This window comes from Sciurus carolinensis, chromosome 11 (genome assembly GCF_902686445.1).
Source record: "Sciurus carolinensis chromosome 11, mSciCar1.2, whole genome shotgun sequence".
NCBI classification, from domain to species: Eukaryota; Metazoa; Chordata; class Mammalia; order Rodentia; family Sciuridae; genus Sciurus; species Sciurus carolinensis.
The window spans coordinates 43954218-43976520 of record NC_062223.1 but is presented as its reverse complement, the minus strand read 5'-3'; the positions used below and the strand labels follow the sequence as shown (position 1 = coordinate 43976520).

Here is a 22303-nt window from a genome sequence, read left to right as displayed (position 1 = left end):
GGCGCACGTTTCGGGGAAGGGGTTGGTGGCAAAGGGTTACAGGATTAGAGAGCTGAACTGAAGGGCCGCACCTGGAGGCAGTGCCACGCACTGAATTTACAACGGGGACCTGGGAGTCGTATAAATGACTGATGCTTCCTGATGCTCTTTTCCAAGCGAGCTGCAAAAATTGGCAGGGGCCCTTCAGTGTGCTGTCGATGTGTCTGGAATTCAAATAATTTGATTCTGAGATACAATGACAATGGGAAGCAAGGCGTTACCTTGAGAGAATGATGCAGAGACGGCCCTGCAACCAATATTCATGGAAGAGAAGCACTCGGGCCCTTTGCCATTTGCTGTCCCCCTGGAAATCTCCATCATGCCTCGCTGCCGATGCCCTTACTCAAGGGCATTAAATTAAAAAGTAATGTGGCTGGTAATTCTTTTTTTTTTTTTTTTTTTTTTCTTTTCTTTTTTCTTCTTCCCTCATCCAGGCAGTGAAGAATGGGGAAAATAAAATAAAAACCTTGACTGAAACTGATATGTCTCTTTAAAAAAATGATGCTGACATTAGACACCGCTCAGAGAACACAATTTGAATACCAGCTGGCATTGCAAGGAGCTGCAGCCCTCGCTTCCTCCTTTAGATTTGTCTTTGTTGGCTGCAGCACGTTAATATTTTTCCAAGGTGTAATAGCTGGGAGGATTCCATCAGTAATCACGGGAGATCTGGTGAGCCGGTGCTGTTATCCTTGGAATCACAAGACATTCTGCTTGTGAGGGTTGTCATTTCCATTAGAGGAACTGATAAGCTGATGCTGGCTTTATTCTTTGCTCTTGTTGGTAGGAGGCTCAGTTTTTCTGAATCACTTTAGTTTTTAAGTCTCCCCCCACCCCCCGCCCCCCACCTTTTTTTACGGCATTACATTCTGGAGAAGAACCGTGGACAGGGACCATTAAGGTGTTTGTGGTTTTCTTTCCCCATCTAGAAAAGGAAAGTGCTGGTCTTTCCTTCCCCAGCTCCCGGATTCTGTTATCTCATAGGACCATTTATCACTGATGGAGGCCTTGGCAAATTCCCAGGTACCTTGACTCCACCTTTCCCCAAAATAATCAGTCTTTTACTGACATACATGTAATGTGCATGTATGAATATATCACAATGAATCTCACTATTATATACAATCATAATGCACCAATAAAATTTTTTTAAAGATGAATTTGGCAACTTTAACATTTTGGCTATTTCTTAACCTACTAGTTAGTTCTCAGAATTCATATAGTCTAGTTCTGTCAGTGATAAATCATATCTAACTTTTCAAAATAAGTTTTATTGAGATATAATTTTCATATAACAAAAATTTTTTTTTTCATGGTGCTAGGGATTGAATCCAGGGCCTCACTCATACTAGGCCCTCAACCAAGCTTCACCCATTTTAAGTATTCAACAAGTTTTAACAAATTTGCAATCATGTAACCAAGACCAGGGTCCCATGCTATAGAACTATCTCACTCTGCCCTCATCCCTGGATCCTAGCAACCACTGGCTTGGTTTTGGTCACTATAGTAGGCCCCTTCCTTGAATTTTTTTGTATAAATGGAATCACACAGTATGTAGTCTTTGTGTCTGGGTTCTTGTTTAGTGCAAAGCTTTTGAGATCCATTCACGTTGTACACATCAGTAGGGTTCTTTTCTTCTTTTTTATTGCTGACTAGTTTTCCATCTGTATATCTTCTTTAATGAAGTGTCAATTCAAATCTTTGAACTGTCGTCTAATGAATTCTAAGAGCTCTTTATGTGTTCAGTATACAAGTCCTTTATCAGACACATATTTTGCAAGTATTTTCTCCTTATGTATACCTTTTAGAGAAAGTTTGTGCCTACCTCTTCCTAGTGAGACAGGGAAGATACTGACCCAGTGCAAATTTTTATTATAATTTCTTGGACCAGAAGTAGTGGTCATTCCTGGACTATGTATTATAGATACAGAACCTGCACACGTGGCAGCCTGAGGTTTTGAGTTCTCAGGGACAATTTTTGTTCTGTGTCATCCAGAATCCAGGCAGAGATCATAAACGTCTCTCTATGTTTATGGAATTTTTTTAGTCCACCTTTAACTGTGGGTATGGCCCTTTGCCCTCTCTACTTTATGTAGGTTTCTCACTCTGGATCTCCCATGTAAAGCAAGCCTCAACTCTTACCCTGCATGGAACCAGATAGAAGTGGCTAGTAACTCCTCTAAGGAGAATCTCAGCAAATTTTCTGGACTCTACTTCTGGATCTAATTGTTTCTATATTTACTTTTCCTGCAGATCAGTTTTGCATTTAGAATTGATTTTGCAGGTGATATAGGCTATCTTAGGTCTCTGTCTTGTTCAGACGAAACATTCTCCAGTTTAGACTTTTTTACTGCATTTTACTGCATTCTTGTATACAGTTTTACTGCATTCTTGTATACAGCTGGTCTGACTTGTTGCACTTTCCCCATCTTCAGCCAGGCCGGATTTGTTCCTCTCTATTAACTTGTTTTCATATCAACCATGGTAGGTGACGTCCCAAAATTCACATTATGTTCTAATGACCCCAATTGCCCAGTTGTTGCTGTTATCTTGTTTCCTCAATCACCAGATATGGCAGAAAAGATTAAACACATATTCAAGTGAACTTTTTCTTTTCTCAGTAGCTCATTTCCTCTGATCAAATTAAGCAATTAAAGCATTAGAGAAAAAGAAAATTGTGATGCAGGAGATACTCTAAAGCAAGATTTTTTCAATAAAATATTATGCCCAAGGGGGTTAAAAAGTTCCCAGTAGCAATAATAATAATAAAATCAATGATTTTTAGTGGCTATTAAGTCAGCTACCTCTGAAAGATATCTGAATCTATTTTTCTCCATCTCCATTGCAAATGTCTAGTTCAAGCCACCACCATCCCTCACCTGAATTATGCAATAGCCTCCTCCGGGTCTCTCTAGAGTCCTGCATGCACACAGCAGCTCGAGTGGTATTTTGGAGGCGGGCGGGGAGGTGCTGGGAATTGAACTAAGAGGCACTCAACCACTGAGCCACATCCCCAGCCCTATTTTGTATTTTATTTTGAGACAGGGTCTCACTGAGTTGCTTAGTGCCTTGCTTTTGCTGAGACTGGCTTTGAACTCCCGATCCTCCTACCTCAACCTCCGGAGCTGCTGGGATTACAGACGTGCACCATTGCGCCCTGCTTGAGTGACGTTTTAAAATTCGTGTCAGAGTATGTGTGTCACTCTCTTGCTTAAAAAATCGTAATCTCTTGCTTAAAAATCTGCCAGGCGTGGTGGTGCACGTCTGTAATCCCAGAGGCTCAGGAGGCTGAGACAGGAGGATTGTGAGTTCAACGTCAGCCAGCCTCAGCAATTTAGCAAGGCCCTAAGCAACTTCACCAGACCCTGCCTTAAAATAAAATACAAAAAGGGCTGGGAATGTGACTCAGTAGTTAAGCATCTCTGGGTTCAATCCCAGTTATTAAAAAAGAAAATCAAAGGCTCAGCGCTTCTGTTAGAATAAAATCCGAGCTTATCCCCAGACTTATAAGATCCTGTGTGATCTGGCCTCATGGATCTCCTTTCCTTTGCATATACTTTGGGCTTCTTGGTGTTCCTTGAACTCTCCAAGCTCGTTCTTGTATTTAGCCTTGTCTGTTCCCTCTGTTCTTGAGTGTCTATATGGCTGGATCCTCCCTGGTCTTTGGTCCTAGCTCAAAGTCACCTCCACAGTGAGGCTTACCCTGACCAGTCCCTCCCAAGTGCAAACCTCCCTCCACACCTCTTTGCTTTCTATCACATGGTCCTATTTTGCCCTCTTAATTTCATTTGCCACTCTCTGAAATGAACATGTTCACTTATTTGTGTACTGATTTATTTTGTCTCCTCCCACTGGAACCTAAGTGCTGTGCCAACAGGGACTCTTGCTCACCCCTCTGTCTCCATGGCCAAGCACAGTGCCCGATCCACGGAAGACACTCAGTTCATATTTATTGAATGCATGCATGAATGCCAGGAATTATTCTCATTGCTTTCTGTAGATTACCCATAACTTTTACAATAATATGCTTAAGTATTATTATCATTCCCATTTTACAGATGAGAAGACTGTCCATTTGTTTCCAGAGACTATTCATCTACATTACAGCGTCTGCCATTTTGTCAGGTAACGTTCAATGTAATGAGAAAAGTCCCAGGTTGGTAAATGCTTTGGACTTTATTTTCAGCGGTTATATCAGGATTTGAATTCCGTCTCTTTCTCCTTAGAGAAGTAATCTCCAACAGAAAGAGAAAACATCTCTCATTTTGTTATATAAAATGACATTGGGATTAAATAAATTAATGAAGCTAGAGGCAACATGATGTGTCTGGAGTCCAGTGGCTGGATTAAGTCCAACCTTTCCTCGGCCTCAGTTTCCTTTTTTATAAAATTGGAATAGAAAGATCTGCTGCTTAGTTATTATCATAATACATATAGAATGATACATTTGCATGGAAAATATTTAATAAAAAATATGTTTAGAAACATTGATTGTCCTGGGAATGTCAAAGCACACTATTAAAAAAAAAAAGAAACATTAATTGTGATCATGCTGCCAAGAATCAGAATTTTATTGCTAGAAAACTGCAAGAAACAGTGGACCACTGAGTGAGAGGTTAGCCTGGATAATTTCAAAAACCTTTCACCTCTCCACTAAGCATGATTCTGATCACTGCTCTTCAATTTCTCTGTGGGTGGGACCCATTTTTTAAAAAAATTTCAATCCACCATGAATTGACTTTTGTATAATACAACAAAAATTGGATGACTAGGACCATATAACTTTAAAAACCCCAAATGTTTATCATTAGATTCAATAGATATGAAATTACTTCTTCAAATTGCCACAAAGGTTTCTAAATGTGGTTTAATTATAACTCATTGCATAACAAATTACCCCAAAACTCAGTGACTTAAAACAATTATCTGTCTTACACAATTTCTGTGGGTTAGAAATTCAGGAGCAGTTAAGTTAACTGATTCTAGGAGTTTCTTGTTGAGAGTATATTCAAGATACAAGCTTGAAGGCCTGGAGCTGTAGGATCTGCTTTCCAGGTGGCTCATTTACATGATTGGCAAATGAGCGCTGGCTGTTGGCAAGAGGCCTGGGTTCTTCTTCACCCACAGAGACCTCCCCACAGTGATGTTTGTGTGTCTTCATAGCATGGCAGCTGCTTTCTTCCAGAACAGTGATCCAAGGGACAGTGAGTTAGAAGTCACACAATCTTTTATGACCTACCCTCAGAAATCACATTTCATCAACTCTGCAATATCCTGTAGGTTAGGCACATTGGCCCTCCTTGACATGGTGGAGACTTCACAGGACTTGAAGGCAGGAGGTAACAATCATTCGGGACATCTTACAGAACATCTACACAAGTACCCCTGACTTCCACATTTACCTTCTGTAACCCAAGTTCTGAGTACCAAATTCCTACAGATAATCTAAGTTTTGCAAATGAGGAAACTGGTATCTGATGAAAGACATGTCCCTAAAATAGTTGTGAAATCAGGATTCTTGATTTCAGTGTTTCTATCACATCCTTCATATCCGTTTTACACCTCCTGTGTAATGAATGCAGCTCACTGAGCAATTGGAATGAACCGGGTGGGGTGGGGACACTGAGACCCTGAGATGCTGCTGCTGTGGGTTCTCTCAGGATCACCACAAAGCCATCTTCAAGGTGGCCGTCAAAGAGGATAGATAATTCAGTGAGCCAAGTTCAAAAGTATCACAATGTGACAATGGAAATTGACTTGATTTAGCTTCAAAGATTCTTATTAACTCAGAGAAATGATGGTTTTCCAGGAGAATTAATACATAGCCACTGGTAGAGAATGGAAGTGGCTTTAGTGCTTTGAAACGTCTTTTAACTCAGTTCTTAGATGTACATATAAAATGTGCTAGCTTAGATTCCTGTCCCTATAATACACACATTTCATGGCCAAGTGATTAAATCTTGATGCTAATCACAAAGGAAATGTGGACATTTTTGTAAGCTCATTGAATGAGGTTGAGAAATAACCTGCTTTATGCTAAGCGAATCCTCCTGAACACTTTGCTCACATTACGGGGTCATGTGCAGAGGGGCTACTTGCTTGTGATAGAGTCTCTATTTATATGGTCAAAAGAGTACATTAAAATTGCGACAAATGAATATGGTGTCTCACTCAATTTTGGATTATATTTTTCTTCTCTTTTTCCCTTGTTCTTCTCCTAATTGAACCAAAAGTCCTAAACAAGAAAAAGTGAAAATTCCTGAGTTTAGAAACAACAACTTTATGTTTGGAAATGGTTCCAAACAAGAAAAGACACAAGAATAATAGCTTGTCTTTTCTTTACTTAGATTTGCCTTTCATTAGCTTTTTTTTTTTTTTTTTTTTTTCTTCCCAGTACTGGGGTTTGAAGCCAGGCATTCTGCCAGTGAGCTACATCCTCATCCCTTTTGAGACAGTGTCTTGCTAAGTTCCTGAGTGTCTCACTAAATTGCTGAGGCTGGCCTCAAGCTCACATCCTCCTGTCTCAGCCCCTAGAGTCCCTGGGAACTTTGTATCCTCTGGATACATATAGTTTAGCCCGGAAGCCCACCTACTTCTAGCCTTTGGTCTCTCCTATCAATTAGAAGATTCCTAAGCACTGCAGTCTGAGACCCACTAGTTGATTACAGGCCTGTGCCACCATGCCCAGACATTTTTAAATTTTTGCTTTAAGACAGGGTCTTGCTAAGTTTGCCCAGGCTGGCTTTGGACTTGAGATCCCCCTGCCTTAGCCTCCCAAGTTGCTAGGATTATAGGTGTGCACCACAGCATCTGGCTCATCTCCCCTATTTATAGACTCACCAGGCTTCCCTCTTATCTGTTCATCCCATAAAATGTATTCCTCCTTTTCCATATGTGTAACATTGGCCCAATGTCATCCGTGATGGTGAAGAACTAGGTGCTTTACGAGTATGAACTCCTTGAATCCACATAACAGCCTTCTGTGGCAACTCCTATTTATTGTCACCGCTGAGGAAATTGAAGCCCAGACAGGTTAATTAACTTGCCTGAGGTCCTACAGCTAATAAGGGACAGAAGTGCCTTAACCAAGGCTCTTAACCTTGTGCTCTGCTAGAGATAAGGCCTTCTTCCCAAATGAGAACAAAGTAGAGAAGAAATAGAGAACAAAGTTTCAATTGAAACAAAGAAAGTATATTAGGCAATAAATGCTACAGAAGCTTCCAGGAGTGTGTAAAATCATTTCAGTAACTTATCCATGCCTACCATATGCCAGGCAGGTGTTAGGGTCTGGAGACACAGGGACAAATGAGAGAGAGTGCCCTTTGTGGAATTAGGGGTTTAGCAACAATTTCTCTCTCTCTCTAAGAGATGGAATCTTGCTGTGTTGTCTGGCTGGCCTTGAACTTCTGAATTCAAGTGGTCCTCCTGCCTCAGTTTCCCAAGTTTCTGGGATTACAGGTGTGTGCCACTACTCTTGGCTTAGGTGCAATTTCTTTTTTTGGTGGTGGGAGGGGTTACTGGGATTTGAACCCAAGGGTGCTTTCCCTTTTTTTTTTTTTTTTTTTTTTTTTTTTTTTTTGCTTTTTGAGACAGCGTCTTGCTAAGTTGCTGAGGCTGGCCTTGAAACTTGTGATCCTCCTGTCTCAGTCTCTCTAGTTGCTAGGATTACAGGGATGCGCCACCATGCCCTGCTGGCTGCAATTTCTTATCGAAATCAGGAAACAACTTACACAATAAGTGTAGGAAGGGGTATTGGTCAGGGCTGTGCAGGTTGCTGGAGATCGTGGGAGAGACCCTGATCCAGTAGACACATAGTTCAGCCCAGGAGCTGGCCTACTTCTAGTGTCTGTCCTCTCCTATGAATTAGGAGACTCCTAAGCACTGCAGTCTGAGACCCACCAGGTGAGTGGCTGCAAATGGGGTCATTAAGGAGACTGCCCGGAAGAGGAGGGGCTTGAACTGAGAGTTCAGGGTGAAGTCAAGTCTGAGGTCACCAATGTTCACTCAGACCCATCTCTTTGCCTGGCACAGTATCAATATCCTGTAAAGAAACTGAATTTACATGTCACCCTGCCAGAAAGTGACAGAATCATAATTTTTTTTGGTAGTGCCGAGGATTGAACTCAGGACCTGTGCGTGATAAGAAGCGCGGTATTGCTGAGTGACAGTGGTAGGAATTGAAACCCCTCACCTGGACAGCCTCAGCTCCTCTCCTGCCGATGCCCAAAGTGCCTCTCATAAACTCTGGACTTACCTGCAGACTTGCCCTGCCTGGTTAAGGCCTCTGATCTTTGCCCATTCTACTCCCAGGTCTAGGGTCATTTCAAATGTCACCTCCTCTTTACTTCAGACAGCTGCCCTTGGGTTAATTTTTCCCTTCTCTGTGTTTCCATAGCAGTTTTTACTTATCTTCATTATTGTGCTTTGTTTACATTTCCAGCCAGACTAAACTCAAATGTCCTCCAATAATCTGGGGAGAAAAGTATTTGTTTTCTTTATTCTGTGGTTGAGAAAGCTGCTGTGCACTGAGGTGAGCTGGTGGAGGCAGCAGAGCACGGGGCTAAGAGTCCTGGGTTAAGCCAGCTGTTGGCCACTCAGGAAAGTGACTTCACTGTCCAGGCTTCAGTTTCCACGACTTACTGCTCAGTTAACAACACACAGAGGGCTATGATGTGGATTCAAGGAGTTAATAGTTATATGGTGCCTGGAAGAATGTGTGGAACTCAGGAAGTGCTATGTAATCGTTTATTAAGTAGCTCCTCATTGAAATTCAAATCCAAGACTTCAGATGCTAATACTCTTAACAACTGCTCTGCTTTAACTCTGTAAGAGTCCAAGTTTTCCTGCTATTAGAAGCAGCAATGAAAGGAAGCTGGTTTGAGCAGAAGACACCAATGAGGTGAGAGGAAGCAAAATCTTGCTGCAAACTGCTGCATTAAGGTGTGGACCTGGGGAGGGAACCGGTGCTTGACTCACTGGACGCTGGGTCTAGGGCATGCAGTGACTCAGCCAGGCAGTGACCACCAGAGGAGGCTCCAGGAAATGGTTCCCTCTTTAAAAGTCTCCAAATGTCCTTCCCTGCAAACCAGTTGAGGGTTAGACATTTTGGCACCTGGGTGACGTGCTACAAAGACTCTGCCTGAGCATTCATGATTCTGCAAAATGGTGCCATCGACAATGCAAAGTGTCAATTATTGCTTTGGCTGAGGATGGTGGAGAGCGTGGTTGATTTCTTAAATTTTACAAGTGTTGCTACAACAGGGATTAGGAATAAAGCTTACATTTCCAAGGCAAGAACCATTTTATTTTTACTTAAAATTACTTATGAGATCATTGCATAGATAAAATCTATGATTATTGTTATTAATGTCGATATGGTTAAAAAATTATGGATTGAATTGTGATTGATCTGGTAGCAAAGCACAAGTTCACTGTCAGCTGAGTGATAAAAAAATATGTAAAAGTTTTCAGGTTAGGGCTCATGGGTTAACAGTGTTTGCCCACATGTGGAAGAGTTACTCACTGATTAACCTTCTCATCAAATACTGGATATTAACTTAGAACACACAGTCCTCCTAACCGAGGGATGATTTAAAATAGCGATTCTCAAATTTGAGCATGGGTCAGAATCACCCTCAGAGCTTGTTAAAACACAAATGACAGAGCCCCACCCCCAGAGTTTCTGACTCAGTGTGTTGAAGGTGAAGCCGTGAATCTGTGAATCTTTATCGTTAAGTTCCCAGGTGATGCTGATACTGCTGGTTCAGGGACCAGTTTGAGAACCGCTAAGTTGGAGCAAATGTCCCCTCGCTGGCAGCACATCCCCACCACCTGTGCTGGGATGCAATCTAATTGGATTTGTCTTAAATAGGCCACCTTAAGCAGTCAAATTTCCCAACCACTTTCAGTGCATTACAGGCCAAAAGAGACATTACTTCTTTTTTTCTCCTCTAGAAGGAAAAAAGAAAAAAGCCTTAGTGATGGAGTCTTTTTTTTTTTTTTTTTTTTTTTTTTTTTTTTTTTTTTTTTTTGCGGTGCTGGGGATTGAACCCAGGGCTAGCTGCATGTTTCTGACATCTTGATAATTAAACATTTAGGTTTCTTGTTGTATGCCAATCTTTTTATGAAATAATTGAAAAGTACATTCTTCTGGAGGTTTCTCCTTCGCTGGGATGCTGTTGGGCCAGTGGGCTGAGAGGCCATGACCAGCAGGTGGCGCTCGGAGTCAGTTTATGACCGCAGCCAGGATGGAAGGAAGGCAAACAGGCCAAGATGCCTGCTTTAAATCCTCCAAGTAAGGTCCTCTTAACCGCTTGTCATAAAATACCCTGAGACGCACGTCTTGGAAAATCGAAGTGTCAAGCTCAGCATCTTTGCCACATTTCAAACTAGGTAATTACCTTCTCTCCCAAAGGGAATCTGTTTTATGTATTTGTGTGCTTTCTAGGTTACAAGTTCCCCAAAGGCAATGATCTTGCTGCCTTCCTCTCCCTCCATACAATGCTGAAGCGAAATGCACATTTTACAATAACAATTTAATTATTCTACATCCCTCTGAGCTACGTGATGACCTGTTATATAATTGCCAATAATATAGAAACCTATATAAACCTCATATACACCCTTGCAATAAATGGAGGTTTTTATTTGACCTAGAAGTAAATGGCTTATTTACTCCTCCTCTGCAACAGAAAGAGCAGATCATTTTCCCGCCATCCCAGATTGTAAGTCATTATCAAATAAACAACACTGCATTTTGGTCGGTCACTTTTATTGTCTGCAGAGGTTTTTTTTTTTTTTTTTTCTTTTTCTTTACTACACACAACAAATACTTTGATATAATCTAAGATAATAAAATAGTTGAACAACTTTGATTTTTTTTTTTTTAGATTTACATTTGTATAGAAACAATCTGTGGAACGTCTCACCTCAAAACGAAGTGTCTAAAAACAGTGACTCATCAGCCTTGCTTTAAATAATTGCTTAAAAGTTGTGGTTTCTGTTCCCAACTGAAATGTGTCTCCATGCAGTTTCCCTTGGGTCCAAAGCTTAAGGCCTTGAGAGGGTGGCCAAGGACAAAATGATGGCCACTCTCCTCTCTGTCCTTTCCCTGTGTAGAGGAGAGTGATTGGAACAGGGTTGTTACAAAAGCCGGAAGGAAATGAAATGCATTGCACATCTCTAGTTTGCAAGCATCAAAGTCATAAAGAGTCTTTATACAACAACTCCCATCTGTGGACGGGAAATTCATTGTGATGGCACAGTGCCCGCTTGCCCCCAAGTGTTCCTTTCTTCCTCTAATCATGTCAGTTACTATGGATAGGCTGTGGCCATAAGTTCTCTCTAAGGGCTGGTCCTTTTGTCACACTGAAGTCCTTGGCCCTTGGATTATGTCAATCAGATGCTACAGCTTGGTTCCCAAGGAATGCCTTGCCCCACCCTCAAATCCCCAAAGTGCCTAAGAGTGAAGACCCCCACGGAGACAGTGTCTTTAGTGAATACCTCCCCAAAGATGTCTGGGGACTCTGGCCTATATCATCCCGTTGATCTTAGTCCACTCGTAGATGTCCTGTTCGCACACTATGTCAGAGTTGATGAGGAGGTATCTGTCGCCCACACAGAAGTGCTTCTGACAGGCGGCACATTTGAAACACTCCAGGTGGTACACTTTATCCTTCACCCGCATGGTCATCTCATAGGCACGGATCCGCTTGTCACAGGATGCACACAGACCATCTTGGCCAAAAAGCCTGTGGCAAAAAGAAAGGAAAACTAAGACCCAGAGCAGAGGCATGACCAGAAGAAGGGGCTTAGCAATGCAGTGGGTTCCATCATGAAGGTGAAGCTTCTGGGATGCCAGGAAGCTAGGAAAAGCTGGACCAGTCTTTCCCAGGAGCCTGAGTGACACTGTGGCATTTCCTTTGTGTTACTCTTCCCTCTTCTGAGCTTTCTCTCTGCCTTCAGCAACCACTCACCATGCCTCTAGGCTGCCCAGGCCACCAGTGAGACCCAGTTGAAGTGACTTGTGAAAAGGAGTTAGGCAAGTGGTATGTGTCCCCTTCCAGGGGAACCTGCACTGTAGAAGAGGAGCTGGAGTAAGAGCCCTAGGCTCCCTTGAGAGACCAGGAATCCTTCTGATGCTCCCAACTAAACCATACTGACAACCATTATTTTACCCACAGGGAGGTGGGCCTTGAATTCTCCACAAGTGGCCAAGTCCATGCCGCAGCTGCCAGGAGCTGTAAGAGTCTCCCTGCAGACACGTGGAAGAGTTAATTATGCCTCAGAGACACAGAGAACCAGCAGCACCTCTCCACAATGAACAGGTCTTATTCATGGTCCTCGCCACCTCCTTGGCACAAATATCTGGGAACACCTCTCTTCTCACACCTAAAGCAAGACTCTCCTTAGCCTCAGCTGGCAAGCCACTTATTTCAAGCAATATTCAGCATCACAGTGGAAGATTTAACTCAGCTGAGATCAGTGTAATGGTTCTCAAAGTGCTGGTCCCAGGCACCAGCAGTCAGCTTTGCCCAGAACTTAAACACACATTCTCAGCCCTCTACCCCCACGTGACAGAAAGGCTGGGGAGAAGGTCCAGTAGTCTGTGTATTAATAATCCCTTCTGAGAACTCTGATGCAGGTTCAAGTTTGAGAATGAGCCTTCTGGAATAGAATAACACAATACTGGGATCAGAAGACCCAGAGTCCAGACCCAGCCCTAAGTGCCTACGTGACTCTGGTTGGGCTTTTGGTATCTCTGAGCGTCAGTGAAATGGCAGCAGTCATAGCATCGACCTCACTCCTGGCTATCAGAAGCATCAAAAAGGGCACATCAGGGCACCAAGAGTCCAGGGCTAAGCCAACACCAGCTACATTTGCACAGATCCTGGGTGTGTGATCCCAGCCACACCTATCTGTTGCATGTCATTTTCACACGTGACTGGTTTAGTAACACAGCTTGTTAGCAAGCAGTTTCCACCTAAGACCTTTAGGACCATTTTAGGTATATGCTTGTTCTTATGGGAAGTTTTTATTAACTTCAGAAAACTGGAGAAACAATTGGTTCATTCTGAGAATTTGCAGGGAGATAAGGGCAGTTGCCAATTTTGCAATATTTGGGGCAGAATGAATGGCCTGAGAAGAGGTGATCTGTGAGTAGAGAACTCACTCTTAGCACCAGCACCAGCTCAGCTCTCCCAGAGTCCAGCTTTCCACGGCATGATCTCTGAGTATTTTCAAAGCACCACCTGCGAGCAAACTCGTTAGTGGGGGAGAACATTTTATCCCACCGCAGCAGATGGTGGAGCTGTAGGTAACCGTAGCATTGGAGGTCACCGAGTGGAAAGACAGTTCTGGTTTCCTGACTCTTCAGTAAGTTAAGCTGGGGCCTAAGCAAAGGCGCACAACTGAGAGAACAGTGTGCTCGGATCTGAGTCCAACTGCCTGAGGTGTGAGAACCTTAAGGAAGGAGGAAGCTTATTAAAGGGCAGTCAGGGGGTAAATTACAGCACATCAGGCAGCTAATGAAGGGAAAAACAAAGGACTAATATGGGAGACAAGTTCAGGTCCCAGCATCACCTCTAGCCAGGTGACCTCAGCAAATGACATCCCCTGCCCACATGTGTCTCCGCCTTTGGCTATGAAGCAAAGGAACAGGAAGCAAAGGGCCCTGTAGCCCCTTCCAACTCAGGTACTCTGATAGTTAATAGCATAAAACTAAATCAGGATACTTAACTTGTGCATCAACCTCAGGAACAAAAAGAATGGGAGTCTCAGGCTGGGTATCCCCGAAGCAGACCCTGTGGTGAGGACTTATGTGCAAAGGATTCGCTAAGGCTGCCCCTAGGGGAAAGTGGGCAGAAGGGGAGGAAACCAATATCTTGTAGTCTCAGGAAGAGCCCCTCGGAGACAGCTTTGGCCTGATGCTCAGGGAACTCTGCAATGTAAGTCACAAGTCATGTTTCCAAGACTTCCTGGTCCCAGGCAAGGTTGTGGAACTCTGGGACTACTGCAGTGAGTATCCCTGGCTAAGGCCCACAGGGGTCTGGTGGGGACCAGCACATTCCTGCTCTGATGGATGCTGGTTAAATGCAGGTGCTGACTACTGAAAGTATAATTGCAGGGGAGAGAGAGGTGCTGCACACAAACACTGGCGAGATGGGATCCAGGGGTTTGGGCCTGACACCAGCTCAGGGCTGCAGTCCCAGCAAGGCCACATGGCAGGGTTTAAGTTCTTTATGGGGGTTGCACGAGTGTTGGAGGTTAAATGTCTGGACAGGACTGTCACAGGCTAGTCAGCCATTGGAAATTCTCACGGGGAGATTATTCTAGGGCAAAGAGAGACTGAACCCCATCAGAGGACCCACTGAGTCGGTCCGCCAACTTCCCTTGTTAAATTCAAGGTACCGCCAGCTATGCTAACAATGCTAGCAAACAAGTCCACGGCTAAAGGACCATCCCTGCAGCGAAAATCATTTTTCTCCTCTGTCAAGAGGTGTCACATCTTAAGCTTTCTGCTGCCCATTTTAATAACAATAATATAAATATTAAAGGATGGTGGTGACGCCTGCACTAACGCAGAGTTAATTAACATGTTGCCTGGGAATGTAGCAGGAAGAATTATTTCATGTCACCAAGACACAAGTTAATTAACATTGGGTTCTCCCAGACTATTTTTTCCTCTCCTTTTTGAAAATGGAAAAGATTAACAAGCCCAGGCAGCACCGATTTTATTCTTGAATGTTATATAAAACCGTGGAGATAGGGAGAAACCCGGCTCTTTTGACCTCACTGTATCTGCACTTCATTTAATAAGATTCAAATGATTCGACAGGGATGTAGTCAGGGGCCCAGTGGGAATCATTTACCCAGTCTGCTTTCTGACTGATTTGGCAGACTGGGACTGAGCAAAACCAGGTCTGTATTTATCGAGTTCTATTTTCTTGCGACTTAAAAAAAAGAAAGAAAGAAATAGAAAACTGAACAAAATGATAATCATGATCATTGAAAAAAACACCTACCTATTTTTTCAGAACAGCTAAATTTGCAAGAACTTTATCAGGGAATTTAGGCAAGGAGGGAGCTAATTCTATCAGTCTTTTGAGTAAACAGATAAGCTTCCTTCACTGTGGAATTACCTAGTTTTTTTTTTTCTTTTCTTCACATGTGAAATGCGTTGAGGGCAGATTAGGGATGAAGAGCTGCGCTAGTAGCCAAGTCTAAACAAGCTTCCATGGGCTGGATGGTCCTAATGTATTAGGGCTGCACGCTCTGCAGACCCTCTGCCACAGGAAGACGGCCAAGAACTGACAGCTACACAGTTGAGCAGATCTGACAGTAGAGGGCACAGAATTACTTCCACAGCAGCTAATATGAAAGTAGAGATACTAGAACATTCCAGGAAAAGGTATTCATTGAGTGCTGGAAAATTCATATGGTCAATAGTATGACCCAGGGCAGAAAAGATGTCCTAGCTCCTGTCTCACTCTGTGTTGTAGACTTTCTGTTTTACTCTTCCATTCTTTCATCTCCTTGTCCATTAGATTGGAAACTACTTCACGATACTCTCATGAGGGTAAGTTATGAATGCAGCTAACATCCACCTGATACACACGTACTAAGCCAAGTACTCCACGTGTATTATTCCATCTGTTCCTCCTCACTTTCTTGGAAGCAGGTACTATTACTAGCCCCATTTTGCAGATGAGGCAACTGAGGCTTCCAGAATCTTGCCCAAGGTCACAGAGCTAGGAAGCAATGGTGCTGGAACTCAAACCTCCCCTGACTCCAGGGCCTTTGTTTTTATGTGAGTTGAATGCCAACCTTCCTAAGACAAGAGTCAATGCTTGGTGCCCCATGGTGAGAACGTGTAAATTTCCTATTACATAATATTTGAATCATATAAAAGACTTTTTTTTATAACCTATATATGTTTGAAAGCATTAAAATGAGCTCCTAAGAACCCACCACCAAACTTCTATACGGTGCCTGCCCACCCCCAATTCCTATGATACTCCCATCCACCCGTCCCCAATCCCATCCCCTATTCTGCCTCCAGAGGGAACCACTATGCTGACTTTTGAGTTTATCCTTCTCTCGCCTTTAAAACCATTAGCCTTTTACCACTTAGGAATGCATCTTGGAGCTGATCTTGGCTGGAAGTAGAGAACTACTTCTCTGCAGGTTCAGCCTCCACCTCCTGACCTCCTGTGGGCAGGAACCTCAGAGCCCAAATGGGAGCTGGGGCCATATCCCAGACTCAGATGGGCCAGGGCTTGGGAGGACTGTGGGGGTTGGGGGAGGTACCTGAGATAGTCCCTCCGGCAGAGCTTCCGGCCCAGCTTGTAGTAGAGGCGCCGGCCCACCTCACCCAGCCGGCAGCCACAGAGGTCACAGCTGAGACAGTCCTCATGCCAGTACTGGTCAATGGCCTTCAGGAAGTAGCGGTCCCCAATGTTCTGCTGGCAGCCACCGCATGTCAGCAGGGATGGGGGGATCTGCAGCACCTCATCCACTGGTTCCCTGGAGAGAAGACCAAGCATTAGGGACAAGCTCACCAGGAGGAAGAGGAGCCCTGTGGCTCAGGAATCTGTTTGGGTCAAACAGGGAACCTTATTCCATTGCCTCCTGGTAACAGAAGGAGCAGGGACAGGACAACACACCTCAAGGTCAGATTGCTGGGAGACCCTGGTAGCCCTGAGTTAAGACAGAAGAGACCTCAGTCCTAGATCCTGGAAGTAATCTAAAGGCACCAAGAGGCATCCGAGGTGCCTGCAGGTGGCGCTGGACCCCTACCCACCGCCCAGCACCACTGGGGGCACCTCTGGTTTCCCTTCTGCTTCCAGCTTCTGCTAGCCTCCTATGTCTTCCCAGTCCTTCCTCTTTTTCCCCCTCCTGTACCCAGGACCATAGGCACTGCCTAACTCCCGAAGAAGCAGTTGGCACCAAAAGAGTTGCTTGCTGTGGGGACATCTGACTACCCAGAGTGCTAAAAACCTGCAAATTCCCTACTGAAACCTCACGTCAGTCCACCTCAAGCCCCTACAACTCACAAAAGCAGAGGGGAGGCAAAAAGAAGACGACAACTAAAATGATGTGAGGTTGCTTTCTCTTTCCAAAATAAAAATTTCATCAAGATAAAATAGGAATTCTCATTTTCTTTTAACTGAAATTCTCCATCCCATCCTTTCTGAATGAATCATTGCAGGAAAATTGCAGATCTTAAGACCACAGACGAACTGACAAAGGACATTATTATACTTTCCTTACATGAAAATTTTTACAATGGCAAAACTGACTTGAATAAAGTTGACCTAGGAAAGAAAGTGGGGAGGGGACAAAAACAGTGATCTTAAAGACAGTGATCTTAAAGGCAGGAATCTCAATGCAGGCAATTCCTTCACAGTGAGTGTTCTTACAAAGCCAGTGCATACAGGCTCCTGTTCACTCTGCTTCACTAGAACCTGAACACTTTTGATTTACATTTTTAAATGACTGCCAAAAGAGAAATAGAGTGGAAGGAATGACTCTAGCACCTGATGGGAGACAGGAAAAACTTGTTGATTTGTAATAATAAACATGTGCTCTCTGGAGTCTTGTTCAAATACAAACCCATTTTTTTTTAAGTCTATTATGTTTTTAAAAATGGACCTTCTTCCAACTGTGAAATTCCCAAAGGGACTTTCCTCTTGGGTACCTTTGAGCTATAAATCTGTGTCTCCTATTTCTAGCTGGCACTCTTACCAGGTGACCTTGTGTCCTAATTGGCCTGAGCCCACAAAGCTCAGCACCTATTATACTTAGAGACAATAAGAATCAGGGAATCAGTGTTTATGACACTTTCACAACTTCAGGCGTCTCTGTCCAGGAAGGTATGCAGTACTCCTTACAAATATTTAAGAGTGCTGAAACCAAATCCACACTTTGCAGAAAGAGTGTAAGATTATCTTCTTTTAATAAAAGGAAATGTGAAGCTGGAGCCAGTTTCTTTGGCGGCGGGGAATCAAGACCTTAAATAGTTTTAAGAATTCACTGAGGTCTTTATTTTTATCAATTATACATAAGAACTTTGATTCTCCCTCCTGAAAAAGAGTGAATACCCTTGGCCATTTCCCATGTATCAATTCAGAACTGCATCTCTTCTTTCCACAGATGACAGTCTTACTTTGGGTTTTTAAAACACTCATGGAACCACAACCATGCTGGATGCCCCAGTGATGATGCTGCCAACCATCTGTGAAAGAGGAGAATTTGCACTTAGCTGGTTGCAAAATTGCCTGGAATTAAAAATGAACTGCTCTTGTTACTCACAGGGAGGCAGCAGGGCCACCAATTGCATGACAGAGAAAATCTCTGTGTTCATGAACACTGGCTGGCTTTCTGTCTATATGCTTCATTTGCATGTGCCTAGGCAAGTCTCTATCTGTATTTGGAGGTGTGACTGTAATGAGTCAAGTTGGCTTCCAGCAAGCACACAATGAAGCGTCGAGCAAGAGACCAAGCGCCAGTAGAAATGTAAAGCAAAAAGATTAACTATGATGGACTGAGATGAGACAGAGGACAGAATAAGATACTGGCTCCATCTATCTTTTTATAATTAATGATAAAGTCACATTATCTTTGGGGGACAATTCAGGCCAATGACTGAGTGAGATTCACCCTCAAATTAGTATTTGATATTCTCCCAGAGCCTATCCTGAATATCACCTGGATTTCTGGGATAAATTCTCAACAATTTCCAAGAGAGAGAAAAGAAAGATGTGCTGTAGTGACTTCTCAACTGGGCACACAGCAGAGGGAAAGATGGGATACATGCACCCCCACAGTAAGTGTCTGCTGTGTTGTGAAGTTAGGATGTTTCGTTTTTCTAATCTCAGGGAGGAAAGCACAAACTTTGGAAAGAGCAAACTTCCTTTAGGGAACCAAACCCTCCAGATGTATCTATCTTCTAATAAAAGGATTGGTAACTAAGTACTGCTGCTGGAAAAGGTGCTAGGCACAAATTTGTCCAATCCACTCCCTTACTGTATTACTATGGTTTTGCCCAATCTTTGAAAACTCAGGGCTCAGTTATAATTCTAGGTTTATTAAAAAAAAAAAAAAAAAAAAAAACTATGCGTTAAATCCATTGTTGGCATATACTTTGAAAAAAAACAAGGAATGTTATTTTTCTCCTGAGAATTGGATTAAGGAAGCTGGCTCTTTGTTAAAAGAAACCTAGCTCCTTATAGAGCTGGAGTCTTAACCTTCAAGACTCAAGAGTAATGTTTATATTCTCATTGGATCCTGGTACTTCCTGTGTTTTATGAGAACATGCTGAGTTTTTATGCTGGTAACTGAGGGTAAAACCCAGGTAAATAAACACCATAGAAGGCTGAAATTGGGGTGGGGTGGGGGGAGACGTGACTTCAAGCAGGAAAGCACAATTCTTTTAAAGCAGGAAAAGAAAGAAACAAAACAAATGCCTCTTAAAAGCACAAATGGACAAGTCATTACCAGCTCCTTTGGTCTTGTGTAACAAATCCCTTCAAAGGATTAGATGGGGACTTCAAAGGAATAAAAATTCAAAACCAGACAGCTAATGACTCTTAAAAGGGCATTTGTGTTGAGGAAAAATGATACCTTAAACACTCCTTACTCCCCACCTCAACACTAGAGAATGGGTTGGGATATAGGTTGGGAATAGAGAATGTTCAATCCAAAGCAGTAGAGGGTTCAAAAAATAGCAGCACATGCTCATTAGAGCTCTGGTTCCCCCACCCCGCAAACCTCTGAAAGTATGACTTAAAAAATAAAAACAAAAACAAAAACAAAAACCCCAAAACTTGTGAGACTCCCCCCCCCCCATACATCTATACTACACAAAATGGGCCACTAATTTTCAAGGTTCATAGGCCCCCATGGATGGACTCCGGGTGGGGGGCAGTACATATACCCAAATTAATTCCGGATTAGCTGTTCTAGAAGTCTCTGGGGCCCAGAGCAAGCTCCCAGGTGAACAGGTGGACCCTCTCACGCGCCGTTACCCGCGCTGCTGACAGCCGCTCCACCTGCGGACCCGGAAGGGGGCCGTCGGGGACTCCGGAGGCCTTCACTAGAAATGTCCCCCTTTCCAGGACCAAATGGACAAAGAGAAAGGGAGCCGAGAATGAGCAAGAAGGGAGAAAGGAGCAGAATCAAGCCCAGAACATTCCCCGGGCTGCACCTGCGCTCCTCCGAGCTCCCCAGTGCCCGCGCCAATGCAAACTTTCTGGCCCGCGGTGGCTTTGGGGAGCGTCCCAGGTAGCCCGGAGGGGGCCCGCAGAGGTACAGGGCCGAACCCAGTTCCTGCCGCCTTCCGCCCGGTGGGTCTTCTGGTGCCCCCAGAGTCACTCGCGAGGAAGGGGGAGCCCCGAGCAAGGCAGAGGGGTCCAAGGACACGATGCGGGCGCGCACCTGGAGCCCCTCTCGGGCCGCCGGCGCCACCCTGCCGCTCCGGGGCGCGTGGCCGCGGACACCGTGGGTGGCAGGGGCAGGGGAGCCACACTTACTCAGAAGGGTCCAGGCTCTTCCTCTCGATGGCCGAGGACATTGGGGAGGGAGGCGGCGTGCCGGGCGGCGGGGGCGCTCCCTTTGTGGCGCGGGGCTGACCGGCTGCCGGGACTCGGACCCCCTCGGGTGCTCGGGCGCCGCCGCCACCGCTCCTGCGCCTCCTCTTGCTCCGGCGCTCCGGCGGCGAGCTCGCCCCTCCGCGCTCAAGGACAGTCACCGCGCTCCCTTCAAACGCCAAAGAGAGAGAGCGAATCACCGGGCTGCGGGCGCGCTGCGGCCGAGGCGGGGGCCGGGGAGCGCAGCCTGGCCCCGGGCGGCTGCAGCAGCTGCTGCTACTCAGGACTTAACCTTCCATCCCGGTCCCGCCGCCGCGCCGCCGCCGCCGCCCGGTCCCGCTCGCGCGCTGTCGCCAGCTCCGCGTCGCCCGCGGGGACGGTGCGCGCCCGCCCGGCTGCCGGGAGCCCCTCGCACCTTCGGCCAGGGTCGGGGCGCGCCGCTCGCCGCCGAGGGCAGAGAGGGGGCGGCGGCCTGGAGGCGGGGAGGGGACCAGGCGTCTCTCCCCGGGCTTCCTCCTCTCTCGGGAAGGTCTATTTTAGCTCAGCTTCCCTCTGTCTCTGGTTTCATTTCCTTTTTCCTGATCACCATTCAAATACAATAGAAGGAAATCACATTTAAAGAGACAGCTGCCCGTCCCCCCTCCCCTTTTTTTTCTTCCTTTTTTTTTTTTAAACGGGGCTCCTGGGGATTAGCAATACAAACAGCAGCAGCAGCAGGACTGACTTGCCTTCTTAAAGGGGCCAGCGTCGGGGACAGAGTCGCTAGGTGAACACCTATCCTTGGAGAGGAGGCTGGGCTGCACTAAATCATTCTTGAGGGCTTCCCCTCTTCCGCGTTTCCCTTTTGGTTTAACTAAGGCTGAAAGTAACCACCCGGCATCTCAAGCAAGAAAGAATGTGAAATAAGCACCTACAGAAATGCAGGCGTTCCGAGTGGCTCTCTCGTGCGCCCGTCCCGGGTTCGAGGTCCCAGGTCCACGGTCGCGGTGCGCGCGGATGCCCGGGACAGCGCGGCTCTGCTGGCGGCGGGCTGGTAGCTGCGTCTGCGCTCCACAGAGGCAACTGGAGCTGTGCGAGCAGGGAACGCACCGGCTGGGTACGCCTGAGCAGTGCTGGGGACAGCTAAGCCTGTAGGGAGGGTGGCTGGGAGGGACCACGTTGGTCTGGGTCTCCTCTCCATCTGCTGGCGGCAGAATTCCCTCCCTCAGCATCTTTCAAAGAGCGGACTCCTGCGGTTAGACTGGCCCCCTGTAAAGTGCCAGTAATACCCGACCAGAGAAAGTGTTTTTCCAAAGATCAAGAGCATTAGTTGAGAGATGATTTTGCTCTAAGTCAAAGAAAAAGAAGGCAGGCCTCATTTGGGGATTCAGGTTTCTCCTTCAAGCTCGAGGTTAAGTTCTAGGAAGAGAAAGGAATGCTGAAGGGGAGAGGGGGAGGTAAATAGGCTGCCCTTCCTTGGAGAAAAACTTGGGTTCCTCTGGGCCTCAGAGTTCCATGAAAATGTCTGCGTTCAGAAATTATTATTTATGGCCTATTTGATGCAACTCATCAAGCTTGTAAGAGGAAACGACCAAGTACTTTCAGAATCTGTAGTTTTTGTTTGAATAGCTTGGATCACAGTCACAGACGTTTTATTCCCATTTGAAGCTTCATCTTCCCTGTTCAGAACCAGGTCC

At 45.0% G+C, this 22303-nt stretch overlaps 1 protein-coding gene across 2 annotated transcripts; it reads right to left on the bottom strand.

Moving 5' to 3' along the window:
* Window positions 1–10825: 10825 nt before the first annotated feature.
* Lmo2 (LIM domain only 2) lies at window positions 10826–21194 on the bottom strand. Of its 2 annotated transcripts, none has more exons than XM_047519458.1 (4): window positions 21043–21194; window positions 20571–20796; window positions 16348–16563; window positions 10826–11789 (listed from the first exon to the last, which is right to left on the bottom strand). In XM_047519458.1, exons 2-4 carry the CDS (start codon window positions 20609–20611, stop codon window positions 11570–11572), a joined length of 477 nt encoding a protein of 158 aa, XP_047375414.1. In that variant the 5' UTR covers window positions 20612–20796; window positions 21043–21194; the 3' UTR covers window positions 10826–11569. The 2 variants fall into 2 exon arrangements, with proteins under 2 accessions (XP_047375414.1, XP_047375412.1); XM_047519456.1 differs by having other exon boundaries at window positions 20920–21161.
* Window positions 21195–22303: the final 1109 nt, after the last annotated feature.

Bases quoted from the DNA above. Each gene is read 5' to 3' on its own strand.
- Lmo2 (XM_047519456.1), bottom strand. The intron at 16,564-20,570 runs GTAAGTGTGGCT...TCTTCTCTCCAG, and splicing joins AAGAGCCTGGACCCTTCTGA to GGAACCAGTGGATGAGGTGC. The intron at 11,790-16,347 runs GTACCTCCCCCA...TTTTTGCCACAG, and splicing joins TGCCGGAGGGACTATCTCAG to GCTTTTTGGCCAAGATGGTC.